Source organism: Lutjanus erythropterus, chromosome 2 (assembly GCF_056507025.1).
Source record: "Lutjanus erythropterus isolate fLutEry1 chromosome 2, fLutEry1.hap2, whole genome shotgun sequence".
Classification (NCBI taxonomy): domain Eukaryota; kingdom Metazoa; phylum Chordata; class Actinopteri; order Lutjaniformes; family Lutjanidae; genus Lutjanus; species Lutjanus erythropterus.
The window spans coordinates 20860616-20876219 of NC_139318.1; the positions used below are offsets into that span (position 1 = coordinate 20860616).

Below are 15604 nucleotides of genomic sequence, written 5' to 3' on the forward strand. Positions count from 1 at the left end.
ATATAACTACTGTACCTCTGCACATGGGGAATCCATTATTATTATCTCACAAATACATACACTTGTAATTTTGGGAAAGATCTTGTGTTTAATTCATGGCACAGTTAAAAAAGGAATTTTTTTTTTTTTTTTTTTCAAAAATCTGTACTAAACCTCTGTGTGTGTTGTAATCTGCAAGCTCACAGCAGGATGCCAAAATCACACCGTGCTTTTACATAAGATCTGAATACTTGTTCCAGCACTGTGCAAGAGAAGAAGAACGACCTGAAGAGTCTCAACTTTAACTTTCGTCATCATCTGTTGGACCTCTTTTGTCAAGGTTGCGTATTTCCGTCTACAAAGAAAAATTTGAGCGAGTCGTTGCACGTTTTCTTCAAACAGTGACCGTCCTCCAAATGTAAAACCAGTTCCTCAGTGTGGAGCTGTAGGACCTCCCTAAACTCCTCCAGACAGGCGGGTCTAACTCCTCATATCCCGCCCCCTGCTCCGCCGCGTCCCTCTCCTCTCCTGAACGCTGATGTGTTACTAACTTCAGCCTCCAACTCTGACAAAAATGTTCAACTTCGGGTCAAAATTGTTGCTGCTTTTCCTCCTGGCCTTCCCCTGCGGCTTAATATCCATCGGTAAGTCTCGTTTTCTCCTACGATTAGGAGTTTTATGTCGTAGCTTCACTTCGACAGCAGTTTAAAAAAGTTTTAACACAGTCTAACATATTGACGTGGCACAGTCACACATCTGCACAGCAGTCCGCAGCTGGATGTTTTCACCGCTGCTTTGAAAACATGAATGTATGGACGTTTAATCCAGAGTTTGAAGTGTGATATAGACAGAGTTGTAGCTCTGCTGTTTTACTCTGAAATGAATGAAAACGATCGTCGAGCAGCAGCTGCTGGTGCTAAACTATAAAAAGACTAACTTCAGACATTAAAAGTGTAGTTAAAAGTGTCTTTGTAAGCTTGTAGAGGTGATCTAATCAAAGATAAGTCTGTGTGAAGGCAGCAACAGTTGCCCCGGTGGCTCCTGGGACACGTCACCATAGATAAGATGGTAACTTGTGTTTGGGTCTGTGGGTTTCTCTTAACGCTACTTTTCCCGCTGACATACATTAAAATAGGGACTTTTATTGTTCTGCTGTTCGTTTCAAACTGGCAGCAGAGTGGATAGGGGTTTTTTCTGCAGCCATTGAAATACCTGGCAACAGTGAAAATGTATTGAGGCTATAATGTGTAAAAAAAAAAAAAAAAAAAAGAAAGAAAGAAATTGAATGATTGTGCTACTAACAGGTAAATTCAGCTAAAATATGACTTAAAACATTTTATTTTTTGATTGGGTTGTCTTTTTTGCATTTATTTTTTACTGATTGATAGGGTAATATTACATTTTCACTCATTCAAGATTAAATCATATTGTTTTCACACATTTTTTTATTGCTTTTCTTGGCTTCTTTTCATCATGATATCAATACAATATCAATATATTGCAGTACCAGTGTCATGTCACCCATCTTCTCATGGTGAAAACCATCTCTCATATGTGCCGTTTGTGTCCTCTGACCCGTGCAGGCCACGTCTCTGCAGACTCCGACTCTGCTGAGGACATCGTTGATGACGCAGATGCCGCAGTAGATGAAGAAGAAGATGATGAAGAAGAGGTCCTTGTTGAGGAAGATCAAATGCAACCTACAGTAAGTATTGTAGTCACACAGCATATAACAAACCATACATGCATACTGTACATGCAGGTGATCATGCAACAATGTCACATTGTGTTCCTCTTCCTCAGGAAGGAGATGAAGACGACACTGATGAAGCAGCTGATAAGCTATTGACTTCTCACCCTGATGCCGACACAACCATCATCTTCATGACAGGAGAAGGTCAGTTTGGCTCCTTCTTTTTTGTTTTTTGTAGAAAATTGAAGCATTGAGTGAAGACATCATCCTAAACGGCGTTTGTTTTGTGGGGTGACATGTAACGCAATTAGGTGGCACTGTTAGTACATCTTTTAACTTTGTTGTTTATTTGTGTTCATAATAACTTCAGAGTTTCCTGCCAATGAAATTGTGAGGTTCCTGGTGGGTTTCACCAACAAGGGAAGTCAGGATTTCACTGTTCAGTCGCTGGAGGCCTCCTTCCGTTACCCACAAGATTTCCAGTTCTACATTCAGAACGTAAGTTTGATGTGAAATAAAAACCCACCAGCAAACACTTTTGGCTTTATCTGGAGGTGGATACATGGAAAATTGATTTAAAGATCTGATCATTTATTGTTTTGTTTTAACTTTGAGATGGTCAAAATGTCCTCTGTACCTACGTGTCCCAAAGTGAGGAAATGTTTTTGGGGTCTGGTTGTTTGAAAGATGGCTTATAAGGTTTTTAAAGTGTTCCCACAAGGTAAAATAAAACCATTAAGCCAAAGGCTCCATGCTGCCACCACTTTTTGAGAGTGTAACTAAAATTTTATGTACAAAAGCCATGTAGAGAGAGGGTTAAGTTTACATAAGGGTGTGTATCTCACTGACTGACACCGATTCAATATGTATCTTGATACATATTCAATGATACAATACATCTTAGATATTTTTAAATAGCCAACAATACAGTACGATACGATTCAGCTCTGTCACGATACAATACGATATGATGCAATATGAGACAATGCAATGAGTGCATCTTTGATTAACGCTGTATTTGTGGGGTGCTATTAATTGCAAAAATAAATCCTGATAGTTTTACTAAATCCAGTAACAGGAGAGACAGAGAGAAGGAGACATTACAGTGGTGTTAACATCTTATTAGGAATCTCCTGTGTAAAATAGATACTGTAGCTGAAATGAGATGATGCTGCTCTGTTTCATATAAAGAGTGCTGTGGCTTTGATTAGTGTGGAGGAACAGTGATACCTCTGTGTTACCTGCTCTCCCAGTGACATGACGTCTCTCTGGGTCAGACTTGTGGCTCTGTACTCTGCATGAAATGATTTGCAGCAGTCTTTCTAATCTTTTTTATAAAACCCAAACTTATTCCACACTGGTGCGTTATGAAAGTGTGGCAGTGCTACGTGGTACAATGTCAGGTCTTTCACTGTCTGTTTTCAACGCTGCCTGTTTTGAGGAACTGAAGAGGAGAGACAGGTGAGGGAGGGGGGAGCGCTTGTTTGTGTGAGCGCGGCAGCAGGCGTCCAGCAAGAGCGGTGCAGGTAGAGAGAAAACAGAGGAAAGTTACAGCGGCAGGTCACTGATGCCGAAAGTGAAACATAGGCGCATCCTAACGAGATGTATCAGTACGCTAGTGCTGCATCAATTTGGCCATCTGAACCGATGCACTCATATCTTACACATTAAAGTCTGATGCATGAGTGAATGAATGCTACACAGTGGTTAACTTAATATTATTAATAGGGATACACCAATCAACTGTCCAGAGGACAGAAACAGATGGTTTTCAGCGTGACCGGCTGGTCAACATCACATATCCGATTTTGTACCAGTCAAATTCACACACATGCTCCACATGATGGTCACGTCATACATTATCACGTGATAATCAGAATCAGCCAAACTCAGAATCGGCAGGTCAGGCCCTAAAAAAGTCAGAATCAGCCAAGAAAATTGCAATCAGTGCGTCTCCACTTATTAGGCTACCTTTTGCTACATTATCTGTCTTCAATGATTAATATCCGCCTATCCTTTTTATTCCCCTGGGAACCTGCTATAACTTGAGGTAGCTGGCTACATGAAGGCGAAGATTCAGTCTTTACATTTAACCCATCATGGTATTAGAAGTGATGGCAGCCGCTGTGCAGCACATGGGGACCAACTCTTTAAGCCGTCACCTTGGTCAGGCGTACTGACTGGAGGATTGACCAAGCATACCAGAAGAAATCCATGTAGATAATAGAGATAGATGATCCCAACCACTGTGCCTCCATTTCATGAATTGGATCAATAGTGATGCTATGGCACTTAATGTTTTATTCATTCACCATTATGTCTGGATTAGAAACTTCTTAGACGTAGATTTCCGTGTCAGGGCTTTTTTTTTTTTCAGCATGTCCCACAAATGCTGAAAATTTAAGCCTGTAAACTACATATTTTGATATCAAGACATGTGTCACTGTCAATCGTTACATCACTGTAACACTAGATCTTGCAAATTAATATGACTATTCATCAGCATACAATGTCATTGACTAATACCATGCTGTACCAAATAAAAGAGGGTGCAACCAAATCATGTGCTGGTGAGACAAACTGAGAAAATTAATAGCATCAGTGCTACCAGTGGAAAATGTTAGTGTGGTGCGTTGCATTAAGCCAAGTAAAATTAAAATACTGTAATTGCACACATGCTCTTTGGAATTTGAGTGGAGAAAAACAAAAAACACCATAAAACACTATAAATGTGGCATTTTTGTCTTTTTGAATATAATGTACTCATTTATATGTCTACTCAGTTTTGCTGTCTGTCCTGCCACTTAACACACTAAATAGAACTTAAAAACTATTTACCATATCATAGTTTACCAGTTCTGTGTTTTAATGATGTTCTGTATGTTCTTATAGTTCACAGCTTTGCCTCTGAACTCTGTGGTGCAGCCTCAGGCTCAGGCCTCCTTTGAGTACTCCTTCATCCCAGCTCAGCCCATGGCCGGCCGTCCATTTGGCCTCGTCATCCTCCTCAACTATCTCGACGCAGAGGTAAAAAAGTTCTTCCATTATTTATGGTGCTTGAGGTCTGTTCAGTTTTTCAAAGCCCGCCTCAAATTTTGATGACTCATGAAAATTATTACCTGAAGAAGTTACTCCCAGCAAAGCAGCGTGTCTTTATATTCATATAACAACTGGATTTTTCCCCCATTTTTGTATAATTGGGACGACTGGTGGCTCCTTTCTGTCATTATTCTCCACCTGCTGAGCTTTGACTGTTGTTTCTGTGTTGTTAACGAATGATGTGATAAATGCTGAGTCATATTGACATTCTGATTTTTAAAGAGCAGCTCTTAAAACTTTCCAGAAAGTTCTCGAAAGTTTCAATGTACTGGCTTACTAGTCTTTCAATTAATTCCTTCAGGGCAGCGTGTACCAGACGGCCATTTACAACCAGACTGTCACCATCACTGAGCTGGAAGAGGGACTGGACGGAGAAACGTAAGGCTTTCCTCTGCTGAGTTTATGTTGTATCCTGTCAGATATACTTTTAAATAAAAATGTAGGGAAAGGTTTTTTCTCTTTTATAATATTTCACTGCAAATGTGGAAGAAAACCACAAGTTATAGCGAAGCACCAAAATGATAAATCACAGTAGGTGGTGGGTGGCATATTAAGCTAATTTCAGCACCTCAGTTCAATGCAAATCATCGAAAAATCGAATTATTTTGTCCACCTATTACTTATTTTCCACGTCCCTTGAGGCTGCATGCAGCTCTTGAAGGCTTCACAATACCAGCCTCCCCAGACGATTACAGCACATGTAAGAACCTGTAAAAGGAGGTGTGAAATTGGCACAAAGATGATCACTTGTCAGAATTGTGCTGCTGGTGCAAGATACAGAAACTGTCACCAGCAAATTAGTCGAGCAAAAGGAATGTTGTTTTCCATCCTGCTCGAAACAGAGCAGAAAATGTTGCAGATACAGGTCACTTGAGTTCGATTTCAGGCACAAAGGGGACAGTTTTTATTACACAAGTTTATCACACTTTATGCTGAAAATTGTACAGTTGCCCATACATTATTTAGTAAACTGCAGCATGTTTTGGAGAGGCTGTAGAAACGTTTTCACACCACCATCTTCAGCTAATCTGATTGCTACAGACATTTAAATAAACTCCATTGCCTTGTGTGTAAGTGAGGGTCTAAATTGTGTTTTCAGTAATGTGGCAGCTGTGTGTCACTCATAGAGTTTGGTATGTTTTTCTGCAGAATGTTCATGTACATCTTCCTGATTGGACTGGTGGTCCTGATGCTCTTTGGCATGTACCAGGTCCTGGAGTCGAGGACGGTATGTGTTTTTTAATGTTCACTATATGTATGCGTGGTCTACAAATGTGCTAGGGAGGTGGGATAAGTAATTCCCTCTGTTTTACCATTGCAAATATAATAAAGTATTTTCATGGGTAAGGTCAACAACAGCAAATGGAATAGAGTGCACACCAACAAGGGATGTCATCCATCCTCTTCACTGTAAAATGTTCTCCTTTAAAGCAGCTACAAGGAACTTTGATAATGTGATATTAGAGGTGTTTCCACCGCCATAACCACAAAATATGATGTCAAAAATAAAACTATCTAAAGAAAAATCTCCTCCTGTTTTGTTTTAAATGGCCAGTATACTGCTCAATGTAATGTTTCATGGGGAAAAAATGGAAACGGGCTCTCCTGGTCTGTGTGCTGTAAATATTTTCATCTGATTTCAAATAGTATCTGATCTGGTAGCAGGCATTAAAAATAACTATATATAAACTATAAACAATAATTTAAATAAAATAGAAATATCCAGTCATGTCGATGGTGGTCATATATACCCCTTTTCACTACACTTGAGCTGGCTTGTCTTGACTCCGTGTGACTTGGCATGTCAGCCCAGCATTGCAGGCATTTGAATCTCTATTACAACAGGGCCGCCAGCTTGAAGGTTTGTCTTTTGAGTCAAACAGCTATAAAACAGCAAATTAAGACTTAATTTCCTTTAAATTATTCACAATACAATAATAATAATAATTCATAACTCCTTGGAATGTGTTTAAACAGGGATGCATTTTAAAAGATAATTAACACATTGTTGTCCTTCAACCTGTGTTTTGCAGAAAAAGAGACTCCCTGTGAAAATCGAGAAGGGTACAGGTGGGATGAGCGATGTGGACATCAGCTGGATTCCTCAGGAGACTCTCAATGTCATGAGTATGTTCACTTTTATAGTCATAACAAGCTAAACTGTGAGTTTGAGAGATGATCATTTGCTCATATTACTCTCCATGAGAGTGAAGCAACTCAAACATCTGACCTGTACATCCTGTCTTACAGACAAGGCTTCACCTAAAGCATCTCCACGGAAAAGAACCAACAGGGCGGCGGGAGCAGATCAATAAAACGCTCCATTTCCATCCATCATCATACTGTCCATCAGGCTTTCAAAGCAAATTTCCTCACCACAGTAACCCCGATTACCATTTGCAATGGATCAACATGCCTGGAGTCCAGTTTCCATCCTGAGCAGCTTGTTTAGGATGTTTGTGTGGATCTCAGCCTGTTGGTTTCCTCCTGGACTCTACTGCTCTGACCATAAGACACCAACAGGACTGAACAGTTCATTTTCAAAGGGACTTTTTTTATCAGTATGTATGTATGTGTGTGAAAAGTGATAACAGACAAACCAATAAGTCATTACTTTTTTTTATTGTAAAATAAAGGGATTGTGGTGCAAACTGCCCCCCAAGAGAAACCTGAATACATCGACTCTCTGCCCGTATGAATGCTGGGAAGTCATAATAATTACATTGGAGTTTAATGACAATTTATTTGGAGATATCTTATGTGCATTGTTAGGACAAAATGGGTTTTATGACTGCAAACCATTCATTGAATGAAAGTTTAATCCCCCTCCTGTATATCACAAACACCACTGTGCCTTATCTGTACCTAATCTGCGGTGCCCTGCAAAGACTTAATGTTACGTAATGTTAAGAACTGACACCCCTCTGCTGTTAACATTCAGTCATGTCTAGACTGAGGTTCGTAAAAGTTTTGATTTTGTTTTTCAGTGGAGTGAAGGCAGCTGAAATGACAATACACATTAAAAACAGTGTTCTGTGGAGGTTTCTGTGGGTTAATGTACCTGTTTTTTTCATCTTATTGTTATAAGAAGCTCAGGGGAACTTCTTCAAAAACAATAAAAAGGTGAACAAAGTATGTTTTATTCCATTAGTTGCTCTCTTTGAAACTATATTTACTGTGTTTTTACTGTTGCCATCTGCTCTCTCTAATAGCATGTGTTCATGCTCTACATTACCCAGTTTCAGTATGGTGGTGTCAATCAAGGAAATAGTATAGGGCTGCAACTAATAATTATTTCCAGAACTGATGAATTGCCAGTCATTTTCTCAATTAATTAAATAATGGTTTGGTCCACAAAACATCAGAAAGTAGAAAATGCCCATCATGATGTGATGTCATCATACGTCTTTTTTGTCCACTAACAGTAGAAAACTCAAATAACGTTAAGAAAAGAAAACTGACACTGACAACCTGGAGCCATTAAATTTTTGTAATTTTTGCTTTTAAAATGACAATCACTTGATTATCAAATGTTTTGAAGGCTTAGTTTTTGTCAATTAACTGATCAATTAATGGACTAATCATTGCATCTTATATAAATTACTGAGCCACAGAGATTTTGGAAAACCTTTGATAAACCTGTATTTTATCCATCCATAAATTCCCAAGAATTTCCTAGAAAACAACATGCAAAAACATGTGATTTTTCTATAAGTAAGCATTCAGTCAGTCAGACATAAATGATCAGTAAATATTTACTTGGGTTTAAGAGCACCAGTTATTTAAAGAAAATTCATCTACAAATAAAAAAAAACACTTTTCTCTGGATTATTGTAAAATGTAACTTGATACATCAATAAATAATACAGTAAATCAAATAAATAGATATAGAAAGGATTTATAAAAATATATACTTTTTCCTGTACCTCCAATCAGTTGATAAGTAAATGAAAACTATTTTACTCTTCTATTTATCTTTCACTTCCTCTTTTGTTTTCGTCTTTTTGTCTTCACGCACACTTAATCATTCATCTAATCTCCACTGTCCCCACACAAGATTTCCTTTTTTTCATGCTTATAAGGCAGTGAGCTGGATGTCTATTATTACAAATACTGTTTGAAAAAGTTCTTCCTGATTTTTATTTGACAGGTTTGGAGAATGGAGCTTTAATTGAGTATCTTTTTGATCATGTTTTTACATTTTTTTGAGTTTCTATTAAAAGCATGGGAATGAAGGTGAAAAGTAACATATGATAGATAAATTATTCAGAATTTAAGTTATTTTGATACTAACTACAAGGACTATTTGTTTATGAACTGGATCAAATATAGAGCTTGTGTGTTTGTATTGTGAGATATCTCCTGAAGTGATATTTTAGTGAGATTATAATTTATGTTGGAATTATGTTACTATTTATGCTTGGATGGTGCTGATGTATTATACATTTAGCTGACAATGGATTGTTTAGTTTGTAGTTAATGTGTGATTAATGTCATGGGGTGGGGTCCTGAGTATGACCAGGCACGAAATAAAACACTCATTCATTCATACTTTTAACCTCAGGACATCCAATGAAAATATCTAATAGAAGCGTCAAATTCGTTCCTACAACAGAACCAAATTACACAGCTCTGCACGGGAAATTATGCAACTGTGTAAATCTGATTTCTCGTGCATCCAATCCGATCTTTGCACGGTGATGTGAACAGGACTGCTTGAGGTTTAAATTTAAACTACACGGAGCAGCAGCAGGGTTATGATTCATGTGTATCTTATTTATACTGCAGGGGCAGACTGGAGCTCCTACACAGAGGAAACATGAGAGATTTAAACCTCTAAAGCAGATAAAGTGACAGTCAGGTGCATCCTGACAGTGCCCCTCCCTGTGCGTGTGTGTGTGTGTGTGAGAGAGTGTGTGTGAGTGTTGCAGGAGGGTTGCACGGCGGTTCCTCTTCCTCGGGGAGGAGGTGAGGATGAGGATGAGGAGCGCTGTCCGGTGCTGAAGGGGGAAGATGAGCTCAGCGCGCACCGGGGGGCAGGTAACGTCAGCAGTCGGCCGGTCGGAGCAGGGAAAGACTGTACACACACTCACACACTGACACACACACACACGGACCAAGTGTTTACCGCCGCTTAATCACTGATACACACCGCCTCACATTAATAATGGGCAGCTAATCAGCTCCGTGTGACTCAGCGACGCTTCTCATTCCGATCCATGAGTGCCTCGGCAGCATCCCGCGCCCTCCGCCTGGCTTGAAATGGGATGATATGGGATTGTTCATGTCGACGAAGATCGGAGGGATTCTTGCGTTTGCCTTGGGTAAGATTTCTGCAGCTCCTCCGTGGGTTTATTTAGGCTGAGAGCCACTTTGGATGAGAAAACTACCTTACATCTCCCTGCATCCTGTAAATGTCACTGCTGTGATCTTTATTTATCTCCATCAGTGTTGCATGATGGTTATTATGAGACCTGTGCCGTGGCCAACAGCTTGTAGTACACCCATGGACGCTAGATAGATAGATAGATACATGCTGGGTGTCTATACTTAGGTGATACTGTGCAACATCCAGAATAAACCACCACAAATTCATTTATTTCTCTTGAATACCACTTTTATTCATATTTACTATTTTATTACTCCTTATTTTGTGTTGTCCTGTTACAGCATGATGTGTTATGGACATGTCTGAGCATTTTAATTGCAAATAGCTCTGAGCAGAACATTGCACCCCATGTGGAGGGAATGTATGGGCTGCAGTGGTCAGAGCTGCTCTCTGTGGTAACATCTGCTTCTACCGCCCACTGACATCTGTGTACAGAGAAGTGCAGATGACAGGGTTGCAAAATCTTTAAATTCACCTATTAACAGTGATGTTAAGAAATGATAATAATTAGGGGAGACTGGGGATGGTAGTGACACTTTTGAGCATCAATAACTCAGTGACTGTTCAAACTTTGATAACTGGTACCTATATTTGTCTACTACAAATAAAACACATGGACATTTACTACACAGTCACAGATTATGTGGCTGAGAGGAGGAATCTGTACTATATTTACCAGAATAAATCAGAAAATGGCCATGATTTCGTCATGAGAGATTCAGCAAACACACTAAATTAAAATGCTTTCTGACAACAGTGCTACAGCTGCAGTATCCTCCTTTGAAATTTCTATTCTGGCCCGTAACTTGGATTATTTTATGTGAATTAGTCTTAAAAATAATGCAGAATGTTTGCCAAATGGGTAAATTGTCTGTTTGTGAGTCATAAGAAATTATCAATAATCATTTAGGAGGAGTAGTTGTTTATAATGGTTAAATTGAGCAATAAGAAACACTTGCTAGGGATGGATGTATCACAGAGGTAATTTACTGATTCAAGATCCACACCATCCAAATTATAAAAGTTTTTTTTTTTAAAAGAATACACATTTTTGAATGAAGTGAACAATTTTAACAAACAAAATAACACTTTGTGTGTGTGGACTGTGTCCCTAAATTTCCATGTGTCACAAAAGGGTTCAGTCGCTGTCACAGTTGAGCAAGTGTAGATAGCAGTCCCTGGGGGTGCAGGTTTTGTGGACCCAGAACTGAAAACATATGCACTTGACCCATTGACATAAATAAAGATGGACACTGCAGCTCTACTTCCTCCCACCGTACAAGTATTAAGCCAAAATATCCCAGATATGAGCGCTGCCATCTTGCAGTGGAGAGGTCATTTAAAGCCAGAGTCTGACTGACCAATGTTGAAGTTACGTTATCAAGTTCCTGCCCACACAGCAAGCTGCCTCAACCGTGACCAATGCTCAGCTGTCAATTACTGCAGAGAAATCAGTTTTTAACTAATTAAAACGGATCAGAAAAATGAACACTGGTGAACAACATCAGTGTTGTACGAACTACCTGAAATGACAGAAATCATCTTTGGGGAAAAATGTATTTGACATGTGCTTTGATGTTTTAATTTGGCCCATGTCCCAACTGTTAACACTGGGACGGCAGGATTTATGACCTATACTGCAGCCCACCACCAGGGGGTGATCAAGATGCTTTGGCTTCACTTTTGGTGAGCTGTCATGTCAACCATTTCTATATACAGTGCACTGACCCCCACTTAGTTTTGCCTCAAGTTTGCAAAGTGGTCCATCACACAGTGCAGAAATTCGCATCATTTTAATGAACTGGTACAACTAACCCAACCCAAGCAGCCAGTACATAGATAACTGTTTTATCATGTGAGCTTGACGGTTGCCTGAAGCAAAGTATCTAATTAACCCAGAGAAACTGCTGCTTTATGTTATGTACAAATTTGCTGTCTTACCTGAAAATCACTTTTTTGGGCAGAAAATCTACAACGTTGCTGACAGAGACTCGCCACTTCTCCTGTGAGCTCAAAAAGCAAATTGGAGTATACAATGTCAATGGCATCACCACAGCCCTTTACTAATTGGTAAAACTAAGACACAACACTCCCCAGTCTCCCTTACTTTCATGAAACAACAAAATCAAGCAAAAAATTGAATATTAAGTATTGTGTTTTCTGTACAAATGTTGCATGATCATAAGCAGTATTTGTAGCTACCAGAAGTGTGGAGATGGCAGAGAAAGAGGAACCAGACTAGAACTATTTCACACATTAGAAAAATACCAAATAAATTATAATATTTGTTGCTTGTGCATTTGCCAGGAACACAATGGTGCTGCAGATTCATCTTCCAAACTTGGTCCATTTATAGAAAACCTTTTAGAAAGCTGTATAAAGCCTGGTCCCCTGTGTGTGTCTTGCAGTATTCCTCTCCCTGACGGTGTCAGGAGACCCTGCAGATGTGAGGTGTGAGAACATATATAAGGACTTTTCTGATTGTGTCCTGGAGCTGGGAGAGAGCATGGACAACTATCAGGAGAACGTGACCAGTGAGAGGGGAGTGGCGGCAGTGTGCAGGTGATAATAACTTATAGCAGTGTGAGAGAGAGAGAGTGTGTGTGTGTGTGTGTGTGAGCAGCATGCAGCATCCTTCTGTGCACATGGGACATTCCCAATGTCTGTATGTTTTTACTGATTTCAACCAGAAAAGGCAAGAACTGGTGGAAAAACCTGCAGTAAAAATCAATCACTGTGCTCAAAATTACATTTCTATTCAGTGTGTGTAAAATAGTGCATGATTGAGTGAAATAATACAGAGATACAGTATGAAGTGTGCATCTTATTGCAAAATAGTGGAGAGGAAAAGCGCAGATGCCATAATCTCAGAGGGAGAATAGAGAAATGAACGGTGCTGAGACACTGAGCCATTGTTCTAAATAATTTATGACTTTGCTGCAGCAGTAATGAAATTCCGGGGACGTTTTTTGTCATTGTTACTGCACGCACCCTACAACCCCGACAGCACGCTATATTGAAGACAAAGATTTACACATAAGCCTTCTTGCTGAAAATTGCCCACTTGCAATATCATCTGTGATATTGTTTCACTCTCTGATGCAGTTGCCATGGTAATTAAAGCTCGGTTTGACTTACTTGAAGCCAACCTAGCCATCTGAGTGATGGATTATTGGCAAATAAATTAATCCACGGCAGCCAGTAGCTGTAGCCGGGATGAACTCTGAGCGAAATGGCAGATGCAGCATTGATCTCATGATCCTTTGTTTGCCACAGCCACTGGGAAGCTTTCCACACATGTGCCCTCACGGCACTGTCCGACTGTCAAGAGGAAGTCAGCTCCATCTGGGAGACTCTGAGGCAAGACTCCAGGAAGATGCGCTTCCAGGGAAGTTTGTTCGACCTGTGCAGCCCCAGCTCATCGCCCAGCATAAGCTCACCTCTCGCTGCTCTTACCCTGCCACTGACAGGCCTGGTGATCATGACGAGGCCCGACTGGTCCTGTGTATAGACGGGGGTGAGGAGATGTAATGGGTGAGGAGGGCCTCTAATTTCCCAGTCTGCCTGAGTGCAAACACAAAGCCAAGGATTTAAGAGGGACAAATGTTCTAATTATTTTGACACAGAGCCACGGAGGTCTGTGGCAAGCTAATCAATATTTGCTGTGATGAATTATGTTTGAAATCTTCTCAAATACTTCAGCTTGATCCTCCCTTATGTCTAGAAACTGACAGAATAGTTGAGAAAATAACATTTCTGCGAACTAATCTGTCCAGGTGAGCTAAAGCAAACATCCCAAACATTCAAGGGATTTCAGATATAATCTGAGCAGAGTTTGATTAGAACAGTCAGACACCTGTGGCTCTGGATTAATAAAATACAAGGAGTGGACAAAATATTATGAACACCTATAAAATCTAATGCAATCAAATAGAGGAGTCCTGCGATTAGTATTATAAATAATACTACAGTTTTTGTAGATTCAGCTCTAGGATAATTTTTAAAGCAGTATTTGTGGAGTTGGTTTTCAATGTTATACACATCTAGGTGTTGATATTTTTGTGTCCACTCCCTGTGGCATGTATCATTTTGTATGGTTTTATGATGATAGTTAAAGGAATAGTTCAGACATTTTGAGAGATACCTGAGAAGATCTATATCTAACCCAGTCTCTATGATCTGCGTACAAATAATATAACTTTACACTTTAAAATAGCATCCAGTGCATATGCCAAAGTCTGCGAGTTCCCACTAGGCCCATAGATTTTACATTGTGATGATGTCACAGATTTTTAAATGGCTGCTTTCAGCTCGAGGAAATTTTTACAAATATAAAAACTCCATGAATCAAAGATTCATAATAGAAAGAGTCATAACTGACCTTATAGTTCAAGGTGTCCCGTTGACGGTTTTGCAGAAATCTCTTTTATAATGGTGGCCTGTGGCAGAAAATGTATTTTAGGCTGGTGGGGAATTATTCACTGCAATACCACGAGTGAACACTGGAAAAATTGGCAACAAGGCTGAAGGGCAATACCTTCTCTAGGTCTATTAATAAGTCTGTGATCACAAGCTCAGCCAGTGGTATGAAATGGTACACGCTTCCTGTCTCCTAAGTTGGCATGGTCAGTAGTGTTGTAAATGTTGTGTGGGTGGATACAAAACATTACATACAGTAAAAATTGAATGTTTGTGCCTAATTCTGCCATTTGCATTTATCTGGTAGCTTAATATGCTTGACATTATTGCCGTAGAATCTATCTGTGTTGCCAGATCACACAACACTGTGTCACTCAGACAGAGACAGGTCTCAAACAAAGTTCATTTTCTCCTGATTTTCTCCTCAAGAGGAGGGGCAGTGACGTGACACAGATACAGAAACTGTAAATTGTGGCATCTCCATTCTAAACTGATTTAATGTTCTGTAACTTGAAACTAGATAACAATGACGTTTGGTTTCACCTGGTTGACAAACCCCCGGCCTCCTCCTCCTCCACAAATCCAAGACCCCTCCTCCTCCAAATGTGGACTTTATTGTTTTTTAAACTCTGTCATCTTACAATGAGAGGGATTAGAAACAGACGGACACAAAAAAATTTGACTTAGGTGTGTTCACTGCGCACAGTTTCAAAGTCTGAAGTCCTATTTGTACACTGATTGACGAGAACAGGCTCCTACACAAATGTCATATCTGTACACCAAATATGAAAATGCTGCCAGCAGCCATTTAGCTCATCTTAGCACATTGTTTTCATGTCTGAAAATCTCATGGCAAGAAATAGTTCAGTATGTAACTCCCTGTCAAACCACAATTTGATGTTTTTACACCATAAAAATTACATGGATGAGATATAAAACAATTACTGAGCTTTAGTGGTGGTAGTAGCTGGATTTTGTTGTCTTTCAATAGAGCTAGACTAGCAGTTTCCCCTTATTTCCTTTTC

General features: G+C 39.6%; 2 protein-coding genes across 2 annotated transcripts; both read left to right on the forward strand.

Moving 5' to 3' along the window:
- The first annotated feature begins 464 nt into the window (after positions 1-464).
- Positions 465-7831, forward strand: LOC146331478 (translocon-associated protein subunit alpha-like). The gene is made up of 9 exons (XM_084731600.1): positions 465-623; positions 1563-1684; positions 1783-1876; positions 2043-2170; positions 4565-4699; positions 5073-5149; positions 5921-5999; positions 6805-6898; positions 7022-7831. The coding sequence occupies exons 1-9, from the start codon at positions 554-556 to the stop codon at positions 7084-7086; spliced, it is 864 nt and encodes a 287-aa protein (XP_084587726.1). The 5' UTR covers positions 465-553; the 3' UTR covers positions 7087-7831.
- A 1882-nt stretch (positions 7832-9713) lies between these two features.
- LOC146331479 (neuritin-like) lies at positions 9714-15017 on the forward strand. Its single transcript, XM_084744563.1, has 4 exons — positions 9714-9850; positions 9996-10095; positions 12569-12722; positions 13437-15017. The coding sequence occupies exons 1-4, from the start codon at positions 9785-9787 to the stop codon at positions 13669-13671; spliced, it is 555 nt and encodes a 184-aa protein (XP_084600689.1). The 5' UTR covers positions 9714-9784; the 3' UTR covers positions 13672-15017.
- Positions 15018-15604: the final 587 nt, after the last annotated feature.

Excerpts from the sequence above, each read along its gene's own strand:
- LOC146331478 (XM_084731600.1), top strand. The coding sequence starts at position 554 with ATGTTCAACTTCGGGTCAAAATTGTTGCTGCTTTTCCTCCTGGCCTTC. Across the intron at positions 624-1,562 it reads CTGCGGCTTAATATCCATCG|GCCACGTCTCTGCAGACTCC; the intron begins GTAAGTCTCGTT and ends TGACCCGTGCAG. Across the intron at positions 2,171-4,564 it reads TCCAGTTCTACATTCAGAAC|TTCACAGCTTTGCCTCTGAA; the intron begins GTAAGTTTGATG and ends ATGTTCTTATAG.
- LOC146331479 (XM_084744563.1), top strand. The coding sequence starts at position 9,785 with ATGAGCTCAGCGCGCACCGGGGGGCAGGTAACGTCAGCAGTCGGCCGG. Across the intron at positions 10,096-12,568 it reads GATTCTTGCGTTTGCCTTGG|TATTCCTCTCCCTGACGGTG; the intron begins GTAAGATTTCTG and ends TGTGTCTTGCAG. Across the intron at positions 12,723-13,436 it reads GGAGTGGCGGCAGTGTGCAG|CCACTGGGAAGCTTTCCACA; the intron begins GTGATAATAACT and ends TGTTTGCCACAG.